This window comes from Chiloscyllium plagiosum, chromosome 15 (genome assembly GCF_004010195.1).
Source record: "Chiloscyllium plagiosum isolate BGI_BamShark_2017 chromosome 15, ASM401019v2, whole genome shotgun sequence".
In the NCBI taxonomy this organism is placed as follows: Eukaryota; Metazoa; Chordata; class Chondrichthyes; order Orectolobiformes; family Hemiscylliidae; genus Chiloscyllium; species Chiloscyllium plagiosum.
This window is the reverse complement of record NC_057724.1, coordinates 36685882-36709747: the sequence shown is the minus strand read 5'-3', so window position 1 is coordinate 36709747 and position 23866 is coordinate 36685882. Positions and strand designations below refer to the sequence as shown.

The following is a 23866-nucleotide window of genomic DNA, read 5'->3' as shown; positions in this document are numbered from 1 at the left end:
TTGCTGGAGAATTGACAAGTATCTTTGTATCCTGTTTGGTCACAGATGCAAGGACAAGAGAATAGACAATGTCGTCCCATTGTTTAAGAAGTGTAGCAGGGATAATTCGGAAATTACAAGCCTGTGAGTCTCACGTCAATGGTCGGGAAATTATTGGAAAAGATTCTCAGGGACAAGATCGATACGCATTTAGAAGCAAATAGACTGATTAGCGATAAACAGCCTGGTTTTGTACAGAGGAGGTCATGCTTCACTAACTTGATCAAGACTTTTGAGGAGGTGACGAAGACGATTGTTGAGGGAAAAGCAGTTGATGTTCTCTACATAGATTTCAGTAAAACAGGGTCCCTTATAGGACCAAATGAGGTCAAATAGTATCAGGGATGAGCTGGCAAGATGGATACAGAACTGGCTTAGTCATAGCACACAGAGGGTAGCTGTGGAAGGATACTATTTGGACTGGAGGACTATGACTAATGATGTTCCACAGGGATCAGTGCTGGGACCTCTGCTAAATGATTTGGAAGAAAACATAGCTGGTCTAATTAGTAAGTTTGTAGATGATACAAAGATTGTGGAGTTGTGGATAGTGAGGAGGATTGTCAGAGGATATAGCAGAATATAGATCAGTTGGCAGAAAAATGGCAGTTGGAGTTTAATTCAGTCAAATATGAGGTGATACATTTTGGAAGGTCTCAAGTACAGGTGGAAATTATACAGTAAATGGCGAAACCCTTAGGAATATTGATATGTAGACGGATCGGGGTGTGCAGGCCCACAGATACTGAAGATGACAGCGCAGGTAGATAAGGTAGTTAAAAAGGCCTATGGCGTGTTTGCCTTCATTGAAAGGGGCATTGAACATAAGGATAGAAAATAATGCTACAGCTTTATAGAACTTCAATTAGACCACACTTGGAATATTGCATACAGTTCTGGTCACCACATTGCCAGAAGGATGTGGCTGCTTTGGAAAGGGAACAGAAAAGGTTTACCAGGATGCCACCTAGTATGGGGGATTTCAGTTGCAAAGCAAGGTTAGATAGACTTGTTTGTCTTCACTGGAACGGGAGAAGTTGAGGGTTGACCTGATAGAAGTTTATAAGATTGTGAATGGCATGGATAGAGTGGAAAATATGGGGTTGTCCCCGGGGTGGAGAGGTCTGTTGCTAAAGGACACAGGCTCAAGGAGTGAGGGGGATGCTTAAAGGAGATGTGCATGGCAAGGTTTTCACACAAAAGGGAATGAGTGCCTGGAACACACTGCCAGAGTAGGTGGTGGAAACAGACACAATAGCAGCATTCAAGAATCACCGAGACAAATACATAAATAAGAAGATAATAGAGGGATATGGATCCTGTAAGTGGAGACAGTTTTAATATGGAAGGGCAAAATGTGTCAGCGCAGGCTTGGAGGGCCTGTTCCTGTGCTCTATTGTTCTTTGTTTTGGGATGACTCTGGGAATTGTGGGGTTTAATTTCTGAAGCACTACACCAGTGAGCTGTGATAATTCATTTGAGCAGATAAATGGAATCGAGGTTTAATGTCTTCTCTGAAAGCTAACACTTCCAACAGTGCACATTTGTGCTGAACTGTCAGCATGGATTTTTGCTGAAGTCCTGGTGTGGAACTTGAACTCAGAACATTGTGATTCAAAGGTGAGAGTACTACCCACTGAGTCACAGCTGACACTCTCATACTTTAGACATGCAAGGTGTTATTTCTCCCCTCTCCCTAAAGAGAATGTTTTAATGGCGTCCTGGACAAATAAACCTTATTGCTATGGAGTCAGGCCTCATGAGTAACCAAAAAGAAGCTTTCAAGCCACTTATTATGTCTGAGTTATGCTTGATATTTTGTCTGCTCTCCCATTCTGCACCTAGGGTATATTTAAGTTAACCTCTGTCGAGGGGTAAGTCTGGATAATTAATGCAACAGAATTCCTGAATTAGTTTGAAATCTTATCTCAGTATATCTTAGAGAGTTGCTGACTTAGAAATCATGTTTCATCTGTGATGTCAAATGTGAGCCTTAACCTTGTATTAATATCATTCATTTCAGTTTCGATTCTGAACTGTTTTTAATCTTTGTATATGAGGAAGTTTAATAATTATTAATTATTACAATGAATTATAATTTATTGAAGCCGAAGAGTCTTGCTCGATTGTGTGAATAATCAAGAAAAAGATTACCAAACTCTTAATCCTGAGAACTGAAAAAAAAGTTATGTAAAATATTTACATGTAAGAGTAAAAGGAACTCTCTGATATTTGAGTACATAAATTGATGGATTTTGCAAAGATGGGATCTTCCTTTTATCGTGTGTTTTGGAATCTTGCTTATAGTAAATAGCTTGGTTTATTCAATTTTATCCTCATTTCTTGTTTGTAATAAACATCTGTTTCATTATAAACATCAAATCTGCAGCAAATGGGCTTTTATTTCAATGATAGGCAACTAGTTTAAGTTAGAATTTTAAAAGTTGCCCATCAAACTAGATTTCAGTCTGGCACCTGACTTATCCAGCAGTAATGTCATCTGGGATCTGAACTACTAAAGTTTTACAATTCTTTGCTGGTCTAAATACAGGTTCTGAAGAAAGGTCATATTGGACATGATGTTCTGTCTCTCCAGATGCTGCCAGACATGCTGAGTTTCCGGAGCATTTGTATTTTGAGTTCGGATCTTCAGCATCTGTAGTACAGTGTGATAATATTTTGAACCTTTAGTATGAAATACCTGTTTATTTTGTTGTATCAGCTTGATACATATGTTAAAACCCACGAATGCCAACTTAGTTCAGCTGTGGCAGTTTTGCTTTGTCTCAGAGGGTTGTTGTTTCAAGCACCAAGTGGCCAACCAATTCCTTTTTACTCCAATGGAGATCAATTGCAAAAATCATTTGATTCAGTTCTAGGTAGCACCTTATGCCTTTAGTATTCTGAGGCAAAGTTGTGGTTGGCAGTAAAATGGGGAAGGAAACCTGCTGCTGATTATCACTTAAGGCCTCACCATACCCCTGCACGGTCTCTACTAACAAATCGTACTATCCGATGTTGAACAGCATTTGGAGAATTGAAGGTGACAAAGGCACTAAAGGTAATCTTGGTGGGGAACTCCACATCCATCACTAAGAATAGCCTAGTAGATCCACAACTGACCAAGCTGCTGAATCCTAAAGGATATAGTTGCTAGAGTGTGGCAACCAAGAGGGAACAAGCAAGAGAAAAACTTAATTGAACTCATCGTCACTATTTAACTATCATGATGAATCTTTCCATGACAAGGATGATGTGAATCGGCAAAAGGGAGGACTGCATGTGCTGGAAATCAGAGTCTAGATTAGAGTGGTGCTAGAAAAGAACAGCAGGTCAGGCAGCATCCGCAGAGCAGGAAAATCGACTTTTCCGGCCTGAAACGTCGATTTTCCTGCTCCTCAAATGAGGATGATGTGAATGACCACTGCAAAATCCTTTTGGAGACAACAGGCCATCTTCACATTGAGGATACCCTCCATTGTGTATTGTTGCACCACCTCCAGGCGAAATGGAAAAACCTGGAACAAAGCAAGCAACTTAAAATTGGGCATTTTGAGGTTCTTTAAGCCAGCATCAATAGTACAAATCAATAACCTGAAAGATGACCTGAAATATCCCCGACTTTGTCATTACCTTCAGGCCAGGAAATCACCTCTGATTCAATGAAGGGTGCACAAGGGCATGGCAGGACTACCAGGCGTATCTTTGAACTGTCATCTTGGTAAAGCTACAACACAGATGACAGGAATGATTTGTGTGCCTAATAGCAGAAGCAGCATGACATGAACAGAACCAATTCATTGCACAAATGATCATTCAGATTTAAGCTTGAAAATTCCACACAAGCAGCTGTGAATGGTGGTGAGTATCTAACAGGATGAGGAAGATGCATAAGAATCTCCATCTTCCACAATGGGAGAGCTCTGTACATCAGTGCAAAAGACATGGTTGAAGCTTTGCATCCATTTTTTGCTAATGTACGAAGTGGATGATCCATCTTGGCTACCTCCCAAAATCTCCAGCATCATAGAGGCTAGTCTTCAGCCAAATCAACTGACTCCATGTGACATCAAGAAAAGTTGAATGCATTTGATACTACAATGGCAACGGGCCTATCAAAATTCATGGATGTAATGTATTTATATTTTCAGAGGGTTCTTAATAAGGTACCACACATAGGTTACTTAATAAGACAAGAACTCATGGTGTCAGAGGTAGTATATTTACATGGATAGAGAATTGTCTAACTAATAGATGATAGAGCTGGGGTAAGGGAAAGTCTATTCAGGATGTGAATTTGTAACTGGTGGAGTGCTACAGTGATCAGTGCTGGGGTCACAACTTATTGGCAATATATATTCATCACCTTGAGGAAAACAATTGTGCTATAGCTAAGTTTGTGGATGACACAAAAATAGATGGAAAGACAAATGGTGAGCATGACACAGTCTGTGGAGGGATATAGATGGGTTAAACAAATGTCAAAAAGCTTGGTAGATGAAATACAATGTAAGGAAATGTAAGATTACACAATTTGGCAAGACAAATAGAGGAGCTGAATATTATTTAAATGGAGAAACATTACAGAAAGCTACAGAGCAGAGGGATTTACATAAATCATAACAGCTAGTGTCTAAGTTCAGAAGAAAATAAGAAAGACAAATTGAATTTTGGCCTTTATTTCAAAGAGAGAGGTACAAAATAAGGGGACCCATAGCGGCTGGATTTTTACATATATTTAAGGCTGAGATGGCTGGATTTTTAACTGGTAACAAAATCAAGGGTTATGGAGGAAAAGCAGCAAAGCAGAGTTGGGAATTAGTAGATCAGACATAGTCACATTAAAAGACAGAGCAAACTCGATGGTCTGAAGGGTTTACTTCTGCTCCAAGTCTTATGATCTAACATTTCAGCAATGGTACCACGAACTTGTGCTTTAGAATAGCTGCACCCCTAGCCTGGCTGTTCCAGTTCAACACTGGCATCCACCTGGCAATGTGGAAAATTTTCAAGGTTAAGTATTGGCCATAAAAGTCAGGACAAATCCAACCAGCCAAATGTCCCTTTTAGCCTAATCTTGAGCATCAGCAAAGTGGTGGAAGGAGTTTTCATAAATGCTTTCAAGCAGCCCTTGCAAAGTCAGGAAAGGAATAACCTTTTCACTGATGCTTAGTTTGTGTTCTATCAGGACTTTTCAGCTCCTGACCTCATTATAATCTTGGTCCACACATGGACAAAAGAGCTGAACTCCAGAATTACCATCAAGGTGACTACCCTTGATATCAGGGGTACATTTGACTGAGTTTGGCATCAAGAAGTCCAAATAAAACCAGAGTCAATGCAAATTGGGGTAAAATACAGCTGTTTAAGTCATACCTTGAACAAAGAAAGAAGATTATGGTTGTTGGAGATCGACTATCTGAGACCACTGCAGGAGCTCCTTGGGGTCATATCCTAGGGTCAACCATCTTTTTAGCTGCTTCATCAATGACCTTCCTTCCAGCATAAGGTCAGAAGTGGGGATGTTTGCTGATAATTGCACAATGTTCAGCATATCCACAACTCCTTAGAAACTGAAGAAATTCATGTCCATATGCAGCAAGACCTGAACGACATCCAGGTTTGAGTCGATAAGTGTCAAGTAACATTCATTACTACACAAGTGTCAGCTAATAACCATCCTGATGGAATCTAGACATCACCACTTGGCATTCAGTGGCATTACTGTCAATGAATGTCCCACCATCAATGACTTGGAGGTTACCATTGACCAGAAAGTGGCATGAACCTGAACTATAAATACTGTGACTACAAGAGAATTCCATATACAGGAATTCTATGGTGATTAACTCATCTTTTGTTTCCCCAGTGGCCTGTCCCCTATTTGCAAGCCACAAGTCAGAACTATGATGGAATAATGACCACTTTCCTGAAGGATGCAGCTCCAAGAACATGTAAGAAATTTGACAATATCCAGAACAAAGCAGTCCTGTAACTGAGTATGCTTTAATCCCTTAACATTCACTCCCTTCACCCCCACAAAGTGGCAGCACCATGCTACATCTTCAAAATGCACTGCAGTACCTCAGGTTTTTTCATTACCTTCCAAACCTGTCACTTGTACCACTTAGAAGGATAAGCCAGCAGATTTGTGAGAACATGAACCATCTACATAACTTACTGGACATGCCTATATCTACACCAAGGGAGCTGTGGTGAAGAGGGTCAAGAGCATTAAGTTCCTAGGAGTGATGATAACCAAACATCTGTCTGGAACCTTCCACGTAGATGTGACAGTCAAGACGGCACAGCAATGCCTCTTCCTCCTCAGGTGGCTAAGCAAATTCAGCATGTCCATAAGGACCCTCAACAACTTCTACAAATGCACCATAGAAAGCGTTTTATCCAGATACATAATGGCTTGGTATGGCAATTGCTCTGCCCAGGACTGTAAGAAACTACAGAAAGCTGTATGTGCAGCCCAGACCATCATGGAAGCCAACCTCCCGTCCATGGCCTCCATCTACACTTCTCATTGTTCTGAAAAGACTGCCAACATCTGCAAAAACACCTCCCATCCCAGTAATGCTCTCCTACAACCTCTTTCATCAGGCAGAAGATACAGAAGCTTGAACACACACCAATAGGTTCAAGAACAGATTCCCTGCTGTTATTAGACTACTTAATGGACCTCTCTAACTTCAAATAATGTTGATCTTGCTTTGTGCACCTCCTGTGCAGCTCTGTCCAAAAACTCTATGATCTGCATGTCCCTGTTTGCTATGATCTGCCTGTACTGCTTGCAAAACAAAGCTGTTTACTGTATTTAGGTACATGTGACTGGAATAATTCAAATCAAATCAAGTTTAAAAAATGACATTGCTTTTTTTTATTGTCGTTAGTTCAAAATACAGGAGCTCCTTCCCAACAGTACTATGGTACCTCTACATGTCAAGAAATGCAACAGTTTAAGGAAACATCTCATCATCACCTTCTGTAGGCAATTAGTGATGGGTAATAATTGCTGGCCCAGCCACTTATACCCATATCTCATGAACAAATAAAATTGTCTTGATGGTAGTAACTGACAGCATTGTAAGGTACACAATCCTCAAAGGGACATGTACAACCTATCCCAATTCTCCTTTTCTTCAATCTGGAGACTTATCATTAGAAAATCTAATTATTTATGCAAGCATAAGTTTAACATAACATTGTATCTAAATAAACATATTACAAAGCCATAGATTTCTAAATTTATGAAATGCCTTGGCAGTTTGTGCATTCATCCTCACTTAACAATGACAGTCTTGGCTTTAAACTGTTCTATGTTTTCAGAGGGCTGGTTCAGACTGGTGTTGCTTGTTACACTGTGCTCTATTTTCATGACAATTACTCAGTTTTTCTGACTGTGTTTTGCTTTGTTACAGTGTCATGCTACTTGGAGTTCCTTGTTGATATAAATTTAATTCTGTAAATATGCTGACAAATATGCTGACAATTTATGCAGAATTCCAGTTGAGATCAGTTAACTGTTATTACCAAACTTTTGCCCAAAGTTCATGTCAGATTATTTATTACCTGCATATCTCTCATGGGTAGCTTTCATTTTCCTGTTTTCTCAAGTAATGCATGATGTGCTTCTGCCAAAAAGGAATTGCATGTTGATTGCATGATAAAGTTTGTGAAGTACGAAATGGGTATACATATTCCGCTCCAGCTGCGTCAAAGATCCTGTTGACTGATGATCAGCATTGCAGAATTAGGTGGTCTTCTCCTTGTCTTAGATGGGGTTTTCATTGATGCTCCCTTTAGACAGTGGTCCTTATTATTCTGATACCATGGTTGATGACTAAGGACAGATGACTACTCACTGGTGGACATGCCATTGCTGAACCTGTGTTGACCACAACATAAAATATCTGGGCTGACCATTCATAAAAAGAAAGTGAATTATTTACTAATAGATAAGATGATATACATACAGTGTTAACTGTGCAGCTATGTACTCATGTTTGATCACTGCTGCTTCTATTCTGACTTTGTTTCATGACGCTATTACATTATAATCCTCATCAATGGTAGTGACTGACAGCAATTTAAGATGTGCCCAAATGTACCTCATCATGAATGGAAAGATGTGTTGAGATATAAAATATAATATGCAAGCTCTGTGCTTAATGTTGGTCTGTTTTCAACTTGAGTGAATGACTGTCTTATTTGTTTCCATGCAGTGTACCATTCAAGTGCTGTTTTAATCATGATTAGAACAATATGATTATATGATAGAATTTACAACAACAACTTGTGTTTATGTGGTATCTTTTAAAATAATAACATGTCCAAAGTGCTTTATACAAGCTTTATTAAACAAGAAAAGACACTATATTCATAGAGTCATAGAGTCACAGAGATGTACAGCATGGAAACAGACCCTTGAGTTTGAATATAGCTCCAAAATGGCAAACAGTATGGTTCAATTTTAGACAGTTGCCGGAGAAGGAGTGCAGTCTGTGGTGGGTACTTAAGTAAACAACTTCTATCTTTCATAGAATCTGCAACACAGAATAAGCCCTTTCAGCCCATCACGTCTGCACTGACAAAAAGTTAATTTCTGCTCACCTTGTCCTGAGTTTCAGGCAAATAACATTACAGTTTAGATATAGTGAAGGGCTCATGAAAGAATTGATGAGACCGAGTTTGATATCATAACTTTTATGAAAAATAGTAGTGTTTTCAGGTGACATCAGAATGGAAATGAGATTACAACAGATCCAAGGATAGATTTTTGAGGATACTGGTGTTAGTGGTACAGGAGTGGGAAGAGAATTCATAGCAGGTTAATTCTCTGGCTATCACTGGATAGATAAGAATGCACAGAGTAATGCTACCCTACCAACTGGGTGACAGTGGAGAGGTATTAGAAGAGAACATAGTTTTCAGTATGTCAAAGGATGCAGTCTTGTTGAGAAGGACTAGGAGAGATACATTGCTGTTTCCACAGCCAGAAAGGATATTGTTTTGATTTAATAAGGAATACTTCAGTGTTAGGTGGGACTCAAACATGAAGCCCCAGGAAAGAAGGGAGATGGAGTGTTAGTTTATCAAAACCAAGAGATCGAGACTTTTTGAGCAGAGGGATGAAAGCAGATTTTAAGGAGAGGAGAATAATATCTGATGAGACAGAAGTTAATAATATAACCTAATATTGGAGCATGAAAGGGGAGTTAAGCAATTGGCAATTTAATGCTAATAGGTTCTAGAGTGGAAGAGTTGGGTCTCAATTTGATAAGAAGAGCTCATTGAGAGCATAAGAGAATCAGGAAAGGAACTTGAGAAAAATGCAAATTTAGCTCTGCAAGAAAGAACACTGAGACCCAGTGATCTAAGAAGGGAGGAGAGCAGCAGAGACAGCTGAACAATGGTCTTTATCTTTGTAAGAAGAGTTCATGAACTCCTTGCAATGATTGGTGAAGGTGAGAACAGAAGAAGTAGGAAAGGGTGGAAGGCTTACAGTGAGAAGAGCAGTTTGGCATTATTATTGCATTCCTGGATAATCTTTGCATATCAGGCAGCTTTAGCACTTGAGATCAGCACTCAACACTATGTTGTCTCACCAGATTTAGTGAAGGATGATTAATTGTCTGGAAAAGATGTGTAAATCAGCAACGCTCTGTAATTTCCTTGCATATTCTTTCCTCTATAAATTTGCAAGGAAAATCTGTCACGTGTAAGAATTATAGAGTAGTTAAAATGGGCAACTTTAATAGTCTTAGTATAAACTAGCAGAGTAGAACTGTAAAAGACATAGAGGTTAAGCGATTGTGTTCCAGACAATTTTCTGTAGCAGTGTGTTTCCAAGTCAACAAGAGAGGACACATGGCAAGTGCTGTTTCTTGGGAATGATCTGGGCCAAATGGATTAAATATCAGTAGGATATCATACAGGGGACAGTGATTGTTATATTCTAAGGATTAATTTGCTCAGAAAAATAAAAAGAAACATCTAGAGTAAGAATAACTAACTAGGGGAAAGCCAACTTTAATGGAGTAGGGAGGAAGGGATTGTGATATTGTGATAATTTTCCTGATAATCTAGAGGATGACAAACTTTATCTGAGACCATGGGTTCCTACCAGAAAAACTGAAGGAATTAAATTTCAACTAAGAAAATATCTGGAATTGAAAGCTAGTATTGGTGATCATGAAACCATTACTGATTAATTTAAAATACCCATTTGGTTTATTAGTATTCTTTAGAGAAGGAAAAATATTACCTTCAACCATTCTGGCCTACATCTGAAACCAGACACACAGTTGACTCTGAAATACCTATAAAATGGACTATTAAGTTATTCAGTTCACGAGAAGTTACATATGGACAACAAATGCTACACCCTGATCCTATGAAAGAATGTTTGAAAAAAAAAACTGAATCTAAGCCAAATAAATTAGAATCAAACTAATTGGCAAAAGAAATAAAACTGACAAGAGGTCAGTTAGGCGTCATAAATGGTGTTCAGTGAATTGCTCATTTGAAGAGTTGGTGCAGACATGACAGCCCCAGTGACTCTTTTCTGTGCTGTACCAACTCTGTGATTCTGTGAAAATTGGAGACTTATATCAGGAGATGCATCAACAGTGAGAGAATTTCAAGATTTTAATTGCCATCAAAAATGTTGGAGAGTAAAACTTTGGTTAGCAAATCAGTATCTACATTAAGGTAATGATAATTTATAGGCCAAAGGCTAGATAGTTAGAAAATTGGAAGAGCTGTGGTAAGAGACTGAAAACAGAGGTTAATTTTCCATGGATGGAAATAAGTGGGAGTGAATAGGTAGAAGAAATTTGGTAGAGTGTGATTTCTAGGAATCATCAGAGATTGTGTTTTCAGTGATTTTAACCAAAGGGATAACAAGGTCAATGAGACAATATAGAAGATAACTTGATTGCAACACAGCAATATACCATTTAGTCCATTTGGTTTATATTGATGCACCACTGCTTTCACCTTCCTTCATCTCATTCTATTGGATGGGTGCAAGTTATTTTCAATACAGGAAAATAGGACTTTGAAACAGGAGTTGGCTATTTGGTTCTTTTGACCCTGCTCTGTTTTTCAACATGATCACAACTTATCTGCTTGCAGTCTCATTCTCAGCTTCCTGTCTGTTCCCTGTAATCCTTGACTGTCCTGTTCATCTCAAATCTATCGATCTCATCATTGAATATATTTAATAATCAAGCATTCATTATTTCCTGTGAATAGAAATCAATCAGATTAATCAACTCTGAGAGTAAAGAAAACTTCTCCTTCTTTAAAAGGAAGACCCCTATTATCAAACTGCATCCTTTAATTCTAGTTTCATCACAAGAGGACACATTATCCTGCTATTCACCCTGTCAAGTCTCCTCAGGATCTTGTATGTTTCAATTGGATCACCTTTCATTCCTCTAAACTGTAGATGGCATAATTCCAGTCTGTTTAATATTTCTTCATAAGACAGACCCTTCATCCAAGAGTGAGTTGGGTGAATCTTCTCTGGACTGATTTTAATCCAATTATATTCCTTTTTCAAATCAAGAGACTAAAATTCTAAACTGTATTCTAGATGTAGTGTCAGTAAGGTCTTTACAAGTGTAATAAGATTTCGCTAATCTTTATGTTCCATTCCCTTTGCAATCAAGCCAGCAATCCATTTGTTTTTCTTATCATTAGTACTGTATATCAGCTTTGTGATTCATGTACTGGGATACCCAACTCCTTCTGTACCACTGAGTTATTATTAGTATTTCCTTTTATCTCTTCTTAACAACCCAATCTCTGTTTAAGAACCCTCTTCTTCCCTACCTAATGCAAGGTTACTTCGACCAGATACCTACTCTGCATCTGGTTTGAAGGTTTACTCTGGGAATCATGTACCCAAGTAATTATTCCTTTATTAACAGCCAATTGTGTCACGTGCACAGTCCAATCAAATTCTGATATGTGATTCAACACTATGCCCTGGTTGTTTGATTTCCCCAAGATTCAGATGTTCACATGGTCAATCTGCCTTCTGATATTCTCCTCTTTGATAGATGACCAATCTATCTCCTTCCTTCACCTTCGACTGCAGCCACAGCAGCAACAGTTCCAAGTTTAATGAGTTCTGTGTTGAAATAGAATTATGCGTCTTATTGGCACAAACTCTGATAGTAACAGTCTGTGCTTGGTCCATTTTCACCACTGGCAACCTCTCCTAAAACAGAAGGTCTGACAAGAAGTCTGACCAATCTGCTCCGAAACCTGAAGGTTTCAGTGATTTTACCTCATTCCATCAAATGTGCGGTTTTGTTTTTTATTTAATCTCTTCATCCAATTTGTTGTGATAGGCAAGATTTATTGTTGTCAGTTTCAGCAAACTAACATTACATAGGATCAACTTTAAACTGCAAAATGTCTCGTAATTTAATAATGTAATTATCTTTGAAAATCTAAGTAGATGGAAAAGTTGCAAGTAGAGGTTCCAGATGTTTTTCCATTGTGAGTAGTGACCAGAGCAATGGCTTAGACAAAGTTCATCATGGGAGGTCAAATTAATACCAGAAGCAATAGTTAGATAAGAATGAAAAAAAATTCAAAAGGAATGTTTGGCATAGCTTCATGGATTGTGGCTCATAAAGTTGATCTGAAGTAAAATCAGACATAACAGACAGTTCACACTGAAGCTGAGGTTGAAGGATTTCAGGAGTGTTATTATATTAAAAGATGAGAAAGTGGAGACACCCTCACAGACCTACAGAGGAAGAATAGATGGTCATTCATGAGATAGTGTTAATAATTGAAAAATTGAGTGGCATATGAAATTCCTGGGCAAGAAACATAGGAATATGGAAACACAAATATTGGCAAACAAGTATTTTACGTGGTCAAGAATGTACAAGTACAACTCTGTAGAATGTGCCTTACCTGTCAGGAAATAGAAAAATCTCAACATGTTTTTAAATCAGAATCTTTGATACTCACATCACTTCTTGAAAAACCAGTCAAGAGTTAATAGATTGTATAGGACCATTACACAAAGGAAAGCAGGCCACCAATATATTCTTACAATTATAGGTTTGACAACCCAATTTCCAGAATCATTAAGGCTAAGGAAGTATGGAAAAGAATATAGTCATTATTCATTATGGCCTACAAATTGAAATGCGATCTGATCAAGGTTCTAACTTACTTTTTCAGTACATCACCAGTTTGGGTGAAAAATAATTGAAGTGAAATGCATGTTATCCATAAACACAAGGAGCTTTGGAGAGATACCAACAGATATTCAAAACCATGATTAAATATCATAAAAGTTCTTACGTTTGGGACAAAGGATTAGATTTCTTACTAGGAGCTACCAGAGATTCTCCAAATTAAGCTACAGGGTTTAGTTTATTTAAGTTGATCCTGTTCTCATATTTCGAGGAAGAACAGCAGGAGGATTTAATAATGCTATTTAGAAAGTATAGGGAAATCTGTACAGAATACCAGGAATTAGTACATTATTTACACAGGATACAGATATCGGAGATTCATGCAGATAGACAACATTGCTTTTCTAGGCTTAACAAACCATAATCTCAGATCGAAACAAAAATTCAATGCATGCTGGTAAGTCACTTGACTGAATGTAGTCAAAGCAGCTGGTGTTCAACCAGAGTGTGGATTGCTGAACCAAATCGATCAACTGGAATCTGTATAGATTACGGAAAAATGACTACTAATTTATACCCAATTCCTTGATTAGCAGACCCTATTAATAAGATTTGCAGTACTTCATTTCTTGCTAAATCTAATCTGTTGAAAGGGTATTGACAAGTGCCATTAACACCAAGGGTTAAAGAGTTCACACTAAATGCATTATACCAAACATTAGATCATGTCATTTGAGTTTGAGAAAAATGACCTAGCTACATTCCAAAGACTTCTGAACTAATTGGTGGCTGAAGTACTGAACTCTGTAGTTTACTCAGATGATGTTACTACATATCACAACATGTAGGAACAGCATGAAAGGAAATTAGAAGACATTTAAGAAATTGCAGTTAGCAAACTTGGTGATACATCTAGACAAAAGTGAATGTACAAAAGCAAGGATAACATACCTAGGACATATCGAGGTACCAGGGCAAGTGTTGCCAAGAACAAGAAATGTCAAAGCTCTAACGGAATTCCCTGTTCCTAAAATCAAATGAGAAATTGAGATTGTTAGCAATGAATATGTTTTATTGAAGGCAAAAGAGAAATGCTGGAAAATCTCAGCAGGTCTAGCAGCATCTGTAAGGAGAGAAAAGAGCTGACGTTTCGAGTCTAACTGACCCTTTGTCAAAGTTGTCAGTTACAAAGGGTCAGTTAGACTCAAAACGTTAGCTCTTTTCTCTCCTTACAGATGCTGCCAGACCTGCTGAGATTTTCCAGTATTTCTCTTTTGGTTTCAGATTCCAGCATCCGCAGTAATTTGCTTTTATCCAGTGTTTTATTGAAGGTTTGTGTATAATTTCATTATGATTGTTGTATTTTTTTGTTTTGTGTTGTTTTATGTTAACTTGTACCATTTGTTTCTTTGTAGGGTGATTTCACTTGGAACACCATGTTTGGACAAAGTGTCATACTGCAGCCTGTCCCTATCCAAAGTCTCTCTGAACTGGAGCGTGCCAGACTGCAGGAAGTGGCCTTCTTCCACCTTCAAGGGAAAAATCTGGGCTGTCAGATTACTGTTCCTAAAGGTATAACTTCAAGTAATAATCAGTTTTCTGTTTAGACTCCCTGAATATGTGTCGGCTGAAATGCAGTTAGCAGTGTTTGTGCCCTTTAGTCAGTAGATTGTGGATTGAAGTCCTGCTCTGGACTTGAATGTAATACTCTAAGCTCACATTCTAGTATAGTACTGAACAAGTATAGTACTGTCCAGGGTGTAGTCTTTGGATGAAATGTTAAAACGAGTCTCATTTTACTTCCTTGGATAGACAAAGAAGAGCTTGTGTTAGCACTTTGCAGAAGTGGAGTTGAGTTATCCCCAATGTTCTGGCCAATATTTTATCCCTCAATCAACATCACCTAAAACAAATACCTGGCCTGCTCTGTGAATTTGATGTTCAAATGGTTACCATGCTTTGTGTATTGCAATAGTAGTGACTACATTGCAGAGACAAGAAGTAAAGTACATCACTGACTATAAAATAATGGCACATCTGGTGTCTATAAAAGGCAAATTATAAATTATAAGCAAAAATATTAAATGTGCAGATTGTTTATGACAGAATGAATCATTTGAAAGAAGGACAATTCTTAGAAGGAGTTAACTTGACATGCTAGAAATATTTGGAGAAATTATGTATATGAAATAATAGAATCAGAGGGATCCCTGACAATGAAATGACCAGAGTCGAAGAGTGTGGTGCTGGAAAAGCACAGCCGGTCAGGCAGCATCCATGGAGCATTCCTGATGAAGACCTTATGCTCGAAACATCGATTCTCCTGCTCGTTAGATGGTGCATGACTGGCTGTGCTTTTCCAGCATCAAACTCTTTGACTCTGATCTCCAGCATCTGCAGCCCTCATTTTCTCCCAGTAAAATGACCAGTAACAGAACGTGAACACTGGAACGACTTCTAGGTGAGAGGATGGGAGTCAAATAAAAAGGTGAAAGACAACATTAAACCTTTGTTGAAATAGCTTCTGAGAAACTTTGAGTGATGCCTAATTTAAAGTACAAGAGATCCAAAAAATCCATTTTGTGGAGGATAGACTATCAACTTCCAGTGGAACTGGGGTGTTTATCTAGAGCAAACTAAGTCATAAAGATTTGCTGCTTGAAATGAATATAGTAGATATCAGATCTCAATGCAGTTTCTTGTTTAAATTAGAATGCTCTTTAAATCCAGAAGCTTGATCTCTTCTGTGGTTAACACATAGTCTGAGGCGTCATAGAATCATACAGCATGGGAACAGAGCTTTCGGTCCAGCATGTCCGTGGTGATCAATTTTCCCAAATCAAACTAATCCTATTTGTCTGCATTTGGCCCATATTCCTCTCAACCTTTCCTATTCAAGTACTGTTCAAATAACTGTACCTACATCTATCAACTCCGCTGGCAGATCTTCCGTATATGCACCACCCTCTGTGTTTAAAATGTTGCCCCTCAAATCCTTTTTAGATCTTTCTCCTCTCACCTTGAAACAATGCCTTCGAGCTTTTAACTCACTTACTCTAGGGAAAAGGAAGTCCTTTGCAGTTCACCCTATCCATGCCACTCATGATTTTATAAACCTCTATAAGGTCACCATTCAACCTCCAATGCTCCAGGGAAAATATTCCCAGCCTATTTAGCCTCTCCTAATAACTCAAATCCTCCAGTCCTGGTAACATCCTTGCAAATTTTTCCTGTACCCTTCAAATTTAATAATATTCTTTCTATGAAAGGGTGACAAGAACTGTACAGAGTACTCCAAAAGTGGCCTTGTCAATGTTCTGTACAGCTACAACATGAGGTCCCAATTCCTACACTCAATGCTCTGACTAATGTAGATGAACATGCCAAAAGACTGTCCACCAGCGACACCACTTTCAAGGAATATGTATTTGAACTCCTAGGTTTCTTAGTTCAACAAGATTCCCAGGGCCTTACATTAACCGTCTAATCCTGCCCTAGTTTGTCTTAACAAAATGCAACTCCTCGTATTTATCTGAATTAAACTCCATCTGCCACTCTTTGGCCCAATGACCCAGCTAATCAAGATCCTGTTGTACTCTTAGATAATCACCTTCAACTATCCACTTCAATTTTCGTGTTATCCCCAAAATTACTAACCATGTTTCCTATATTCTCATCCAAATCATTTATATAAAGGATGAACAACAGTGGACTCAGCACCAAACCCAACGGAACACTTCCCGTCACAGGCCATCAATCTGAAAAACAATCCTCCGCCACCACCCTCTGTCTTCTATCGGCAAGCCAATTTTGTTATGCAATTGGCTTGCTCTCCCTAACCTTACTAACCAGTCACAGAACCTGGTTGAAGGCCTAACAAAGTACCGCATAGACAATGTCTAACACTCTACCCTCATCTATCTTGGTCACATCCTCAAAAATCTCAATCAAGTTTGTGAGACATGATTTCCCGTGCACAAAACAAAGTTGGTTATGCCTAATCAATCCTTGCCTCTCCAAATGCATGTAAATCTTGTCTCTCAGAATACCTTCAACAACTTGTCCACCATTGATGTCAGACTCACAGGTCTACAGTTTCATAGCTTTTCTTTTTAGCCTTTCTTAAGTAAAGGCACAAAATTAGCCACTCTACAGTCTTCCAACACCTTACCCGTGGGTTTAGATGATTAAAAAAAACTTTGCTAATGTCCCTGCAATTTAGTCCCTAGCTTCCCACAATGTCTTAGGAAATGCTTAATCAGATCTTGGTGATTTATCTATTTTTTGTGTTTTAAGAACTCCAGCACCACCTCTTCTGTAATATGTACTGTTTTCAAGATATCACCATTAATTTCCTCAAGTTCCCTCACTTGCATGTCTCTCTCTGCAGTAAATACTGACATAACATATTTATTTCATATCTCACCCATCCCCTGTGGTTCCACACAAATATCAGCCCTGTTGATCTTTAAGGTGCTGTATTCTCTCTTGCTCAAAAGTTGCTCTTTTGTCCTTAATATACTTGAATCTCTTTTAGATTTTCTTTATCCTTATCTGCCAAAGCTATCTCATTGCCTTTTTGCCCTCCTGATTTCCTCCTTAGGAATGCCTCTCTTCCCTCTATACTCCTCAAGCAGTAGATGATAGCTAAAGTGTTACAGTTTGCAGTGAGGATTGGTATGCATGAGTGGGCAGACTATTGTGCCTCTCAGGAGAAATTGGTCAATTTTCAGAGCTGTCTGGAAAGAATTTCATCCAGGCACACTATTTTTGGCAGATTAAATGAGTGTCATGGTCTAATGATATTCCCAGAAACCAAGCCAAAGTTTCCTGGCTATTTTTTTAAATCTTTGGTTAAATGATAACATGTGTTAGTGCAGTCCTGAAACAAATATTTTCTGTTTAATACGTTTTATAATTCCATTATTTTTAAAGAAGCTCAGTCTCAATTTCCATGACAATGTATATTATGATATGGGAAGGAAAAAAGGCACAATTGAGTCTCTTGAAATGTACTTTGCTAATGCAAAAGCTTTGTCTGGATAACAGTGTTCTCATGATATGGTAAATGGGAGCCCAGGCTGATTAGGAAGTTTGCTGTATTCTTCTTGCATAGACAGTTATTTATATTTGTGATATTAATTACATTAAAGAGTTAACATCTCCGTGAACATATTGTTACATCACGGCGGTGAACCCGTCTGCTAATTAAATCAAACAACCAGAAAAGCTCACCTCGCCTCGTGATCTGTTAAAGTATTAGTGGGAACTCCCGAATTCCACTATTTTAAAGAAAAAAATATCATTTTATTCTTTAACTTTAAAAGTGAACATTAAACAACAACTATTTACAACTCTAAGCTTCCTTTCTCTTAAATGCTTGTTATTTGCCTCCACCTCTATAACGTTAGCCTGAATCTTCCGTACCCCTAGGTGACCTCCTACTGGTAGTTCATGTGCTACCCGTAACACTTCTCATCTGTATGCTACTGGCAACACAATCTGGTGCACTTCGGCCCATTTCTCCTCTGCTCTAACTGGCTGTGGTCTCCATTTTTGTCTTAAGATTCTATCTTTAAAATCATAACCTTCAGGAATATATTTTGACTCCTTTTCTGAGTATGCATCAACGTATATATCTTTTATTGTCTCGTGTTTCTGTTGTAGGTCCATTAGCCTTTCAGGACTAAACACTTCTGTCTGACCCTTTGCCTGTTCAGGTAGTTCCTGTACCATTAAATCAAACAGGGTGTCCGCTAACTGAACCTCAACTCCTTCATCTTTCTCTTTTAGTTTTTGCTTCATGCTGTGACATATGATGGTGGGATCTGGTTACCACACAGTCTGGAAAAATTCCAGGGTATTTTTCTTTTAACTCCTCAATTCCCTGGCCTTCCTTTGGCTTCTCCACAGCAAGGCGTGTCAATCCCACCTTGGATCCTGCTAAATTGCTCCCAAGAACAAACTGTATTCCTGGAACTGACAGTCTGTCAATCACTCCCACTGTTACTTCCCCAGTCTTGAGCTGAAATTCCAAACTGACCTTACATCGGGGAACATTACATTTCTGTCCATCTATTCCACAAATTACCATTCTCTCGTTTAACAGGTCAGAAAGAGTGCAAATACGTTCATCTCTTACTGTTAGAGACTGATTAGATCCTGTATCTCTCAAAATTATAACTTCTTTCCCTTTTTCCCCTGTTCTTTCTGAGTAAACCTTACCCACAGAGGCAAACCCTTTATAGACATCAGACACTAATTCCATACCCAGCCCCTGTCTTGGCTGTGCACTCTCCTGAATTTCCTTTCCTACCTTCACTAATACCACTGGCTTAACCTCTTTTACCACATCTTTTCCCATAGTGCCTTTCTTTAATGACTAACACTGTGACTTTACATGTCCCACTTTACCACAGTGGAAATACCTGAGGGCCTTCACCTCCTTTTCAACCTCTTGGGCTTCTTTTTTTAACATGTAGTAAACAATTACCAGTGTGCTCTATTCTTTGTTTTGTAGTGTGGATCTCCCCTTCTCCCAATTTCTGTCCCTCACAGATTTTTGCAAATTTTTAATTTCCTTTCAAGTATTTATTCCTTATATTTTTGAAAGCTATCATTGAATCTGCTTCTACTACACTCTCTGGTAATGCATTCCAGATCAGATAACTTACCGCACAATTGTTTTTTTTTGTGCCTGCCTCTTCTTCCTCCTCTCTAAGAAACTTTCCTATGTGATTCACTGAGATATTTTCAGATGAAAGTCTCGGACTACAATTATCAACAGGTCATGCGTCTTGGCTCATGCACAGTATGAGGAGAAAGTGAGGACTGCAGATGCTGGAGATCAGAGCTGAAAATGTGTTGCTGGAAAAGTGCAGCAGGTCAGGCAGCATCCAAGGAGCAGGAGAATCAACGTTTCAGGCATGAGCTCTTCTTCAGGAATTCCTGAAGAAGGGCTCATGCCCGAAACGTCGATTCTCCAGCTTTTTGGATGCTGCCTGACCTGCTGCGCTTTTCCAGTAACACATTTTCAGCTCATGCACAGTATGAGGCATGCATGAGCCATGCATGTTCTGTTCTGGACTGGTTTCCTTTCCATTCAAATGCTTAAAAATGATAAGCATCTGGGCCATCTAGAGCGCTTTGCTGTGGAGCAAAAATAGCATTCGAGATATCCAATTTTGACCCTATGAAAAGGAACTAGATAAAGAGATGGCAGTCATGTATCTGGGAGTTCAGAGATAGAAAGATTACCAGGGATTCAGAAGAAGAGTGTGGTGACACAGAGCAGCAGAGACCACTGGGACAAGACCACCAGCAGAGAAGCTGAGGAAAGATCTAAACTACACAGTGATGATATGTGCTGACTCGCTATAAATAGGGCTTAGAAAGGTCTGGGAAGCTCAGAAGAAGTTGGACATTGTCAATCAGTTAGTGTTGAAACAAGACCTTGGAATACTAGATTAAGCAATTGGGTGGTTGACAGGTGCTGTAGCAAATCAAGGAAGCATTGGAGGGTGTTCAGAATGGAATCATTGAGACAGTGAAGAGAAAATCCTTTGGCAGGAAGACAGAATGTGAACAAAATTGCTGTGACTCAGGGATATTTGATGTCTGGGTGGGGTTGCAACAACAGCATGAGATTGGTCTGGCTGACATGTGCTATTTACAATACAGATGTTGTGACCTAGCTCCTTCCCCTTCCCAGGGCCTGCTTTGTCAGTCACAAGGTTTTACAATTGGTCTGCTGCTTAAAGGGAATAGTGAGTTCTAAAGTCTTGGGCTTTGTTCAGCGTTTAGAGGATCCTGGGACTTTTGGGCCATCTGTATATGCTGTGATGAAACTATGACTTTTAGAGACATGTTCTGTCATGTTTCTCTTGCATAGGGATGTTGTCAAAGTGGTGCCAAAATGTCTCCTTCAGACAGGCAGTTTGTAAACAATTTTGAATTCTCCATGGATGTTTTGTTTTAAAGTAAGGCAAAGGAATCATGGGTGAGTGAAGCCAGGCCCTCACTGAATCAAAAAAAGGTTTTGCTTTTAGTTAGTTAGAAGTGATTTGCTGGCTACTGGAGCTTGAGTTCTCTGCTGCCAAAGTGAAATCTTAGAGTTATTAGACTAGAAAGTATCGAGGTTAGTTACGAAGAGGTGTTATCAATTCTAGAAGGAGTGAAAGTAGACCATTCCCCTGGGCCAGATGGGATTTATCCAAGGATTCTCTGGGAAGCTAGGGAGGAGATGGCGGAGCTTTTGGCTTTGATATTTGAGTTGTCATTGTCTACAGGTTTAGTGCCAGAGGACTAGAGAATTGCAAATGTTGTGCCCTTGTTCAAGAAGGGCAGTAGAGATGACCCAGGCAATTATAGACCAGTGAGGCTTACTTCTGTTGTAGGAAAGATTTTGGAAAGGATTATAAGAGATAAGATTTATAATCATCTAGCAAGGAACAATTTGATTTCAGATAATCAACATGGTTTCGTCAAGGGCAGGTCGTGTCTCACAAACCTCATTGAGTTTTTGAGAAGGTAACCAAGCATGTAGATGAGGGAAGGGCAGTGACATGGTGTACATGGACTTCAGTAAAACCTTCGAAAGGGTTCCACGTGGTAGGCTGTTGGAGAAAGTGCAGAGACATGGGATTGAGGGTGATTTAACAGTTTGCATTAGAAACTGGCTTTCTGTAAGAAGGCAGCGAGTGGCGGTTGATGGAAAATATTCAGCCTGGAGTCCAGTTAGTAGTGACATGCCACTAGAATCTGTTTTCGTACTACTGCTATTTGTCAATTTTATAAATTACTTACAGGCAGGCATAGGTGGATGGATTAGTAAATTTGCAAATGACACTAAAGTCGATAGAGTAGTGGACAGTTTGGAAGAATGTTACAGGTTCAGGGGGACTTGGATAAACTGCAGAATTGGGCTGAGAAGTGGTAAATGGAGTTCAAAGCAGCTAAATGTAAGGTGATGCACTTTGGGAAGAATAACAGGAAGGCAGAGTACTGGGTCAATGGAAAGATTCTTGGTAGTGTGGATGTGCAGAGGGATCTTGGAATCCATGTACATAGATCCCTGAAAGTTGCCACCCACGTTGATAGTGCTGTTAAGGAGGCATACAGTGTGTTAGATTTTATGGTAGAGGGATTGTGTTCCGGAGCCGCAATATCATACTGCAACTATACAAAACGCTAGTGCGGCCACACTTGGAATATTGCGTACAGTTCTGGTTGCCATATTTCCGGAAGGATGTGGAAGCATTGGAAAAGGTGCAGAGGAGATTTACCAGGATGTTGCCTGGTTTGGAGGGAAGGTCTTCTGAGGAAAGGCTGAGAGACTTGGATCTGTTTTCATTGGAAAGAAGAAAGTTAAGAGGGGATTTGATGGAGACATGCAAGATAATCAGAAGATTAGACTGGATAGACGGTGAAAGTCTTTTTCCTAGGATGATGACATCAGCTTGTACGAGGGGGCATAACTAAAAATTGAGGGATGATAGATTTAAAACAGATGTTAGAGGCAGGTTCTTAGAGAGTGGTAAGGGCATGCAATGCCCTACCTGCCAATATAGTTAACTCAGCCACGTTAGGGAAATTTAAACAATTCTTGGATAAGCACATGGATGATGATGGAATAGTGTACGGGAACAAGCTGAGAATGGTTCACAGGTCGGCGCAACATTGAGGGCCGAAGGGCCCGTTCTGTGCTATATTGTTCGATGTTCTATGGTCTATGTTCTATGCATGCATTCAAGCTTTTATATGTTCCACCCAACAGAAGAGGGTGAAAGAGAATATAACTGGGATGGCAGGTGTCTTTTTTAAAATTCATTTTGTGGGATCTCAGCATTGCTGGCTGGCCAGCATTCATTGCCTGTCTCTAATTGTCCTTGGGAAGTTAGTGGTGAGCTGCCTTATTGAACTGCTGTAGTCTACCTGTTGTGAGTTGAACCACAATGCTATTAGGAAGGGAATTCCAGGATTTTTACCCAGCGATTGTGAAGGAATGCAACTGTATTTCCAAGGTAGGATACTGAGTGGCCTGGAGGAGAACTTGAAGGTAGAAATGTTCCCATATATCTGCTGCCCTTGTTCTTCTAAAAGGAAGTGTTTGTGGGTTTGGAAGGTGCTGTCTGAGGATCTTTGGTGAAATGGTAAGTTGCACTTTACTTACAGTTGTGTCTATCAGGTTAGAATATAGAATGAAGCAATCGGTGAAGCTGATGTTCAATTTGAAGGAAATGTCATGCACAGATATATTCAATGATGGTCTTTCATTAGGTCATTGTTGTAACATTCAAGTCCTCCAAGTTCGACTGCTAACATTGACTAATAGAGCTGTCTACTTCTGCATTATATCTGTCTATGGATGAAGGTGGGCATTAATCACAAGCCCATGCCTACTACCTGTTATCCAATTTCATCCTCTTCTTCCCAAACAACCCTGATTCCCACCCACACACCTTTCCCAGCCCATCTATAGTGATGGTTACAGTGATGACAAAACCTCTGAATGAGATTGATTGAGTCAATCTCGTCTGAACTGCATGACATGACCCTTGCATGGTTTATCCTGTTTAAACTGCAGAAGCAAACATAAGGAGTCTGTTGCAAATGTATCTGAAGTGGCCTGTTGTTAATTTTGGTCA

The 23866-nt window shown here is 39.2% G+C and overlaps 1 protein-coding gene across 4 annotated transcripts in view; it reads left to right on the top strand.

Annotated features, from left to right (window-relative positions):
- Window positions 1-23866, top strand: part of arhgap36 (Rho GTPase activating protein 36) — a 215479-nt gene that overhangs the window by 119093 nt on the left and 72520 nt on the right. For all 4 annotated transcript variants that reach the window (XM_043704710.1, XM_043704712.1, XM_043704709.1 and 1 more), the window contains exon 2: window positions 14636-14792. In XM_043704710.1, coding sequence (XP_043560645.1) covers window positions 14636-14792 — 157 coding nt within the window. The remainder of the gene's footprint in view (window positions 1-14635; window positions 14793-23866) is intronic.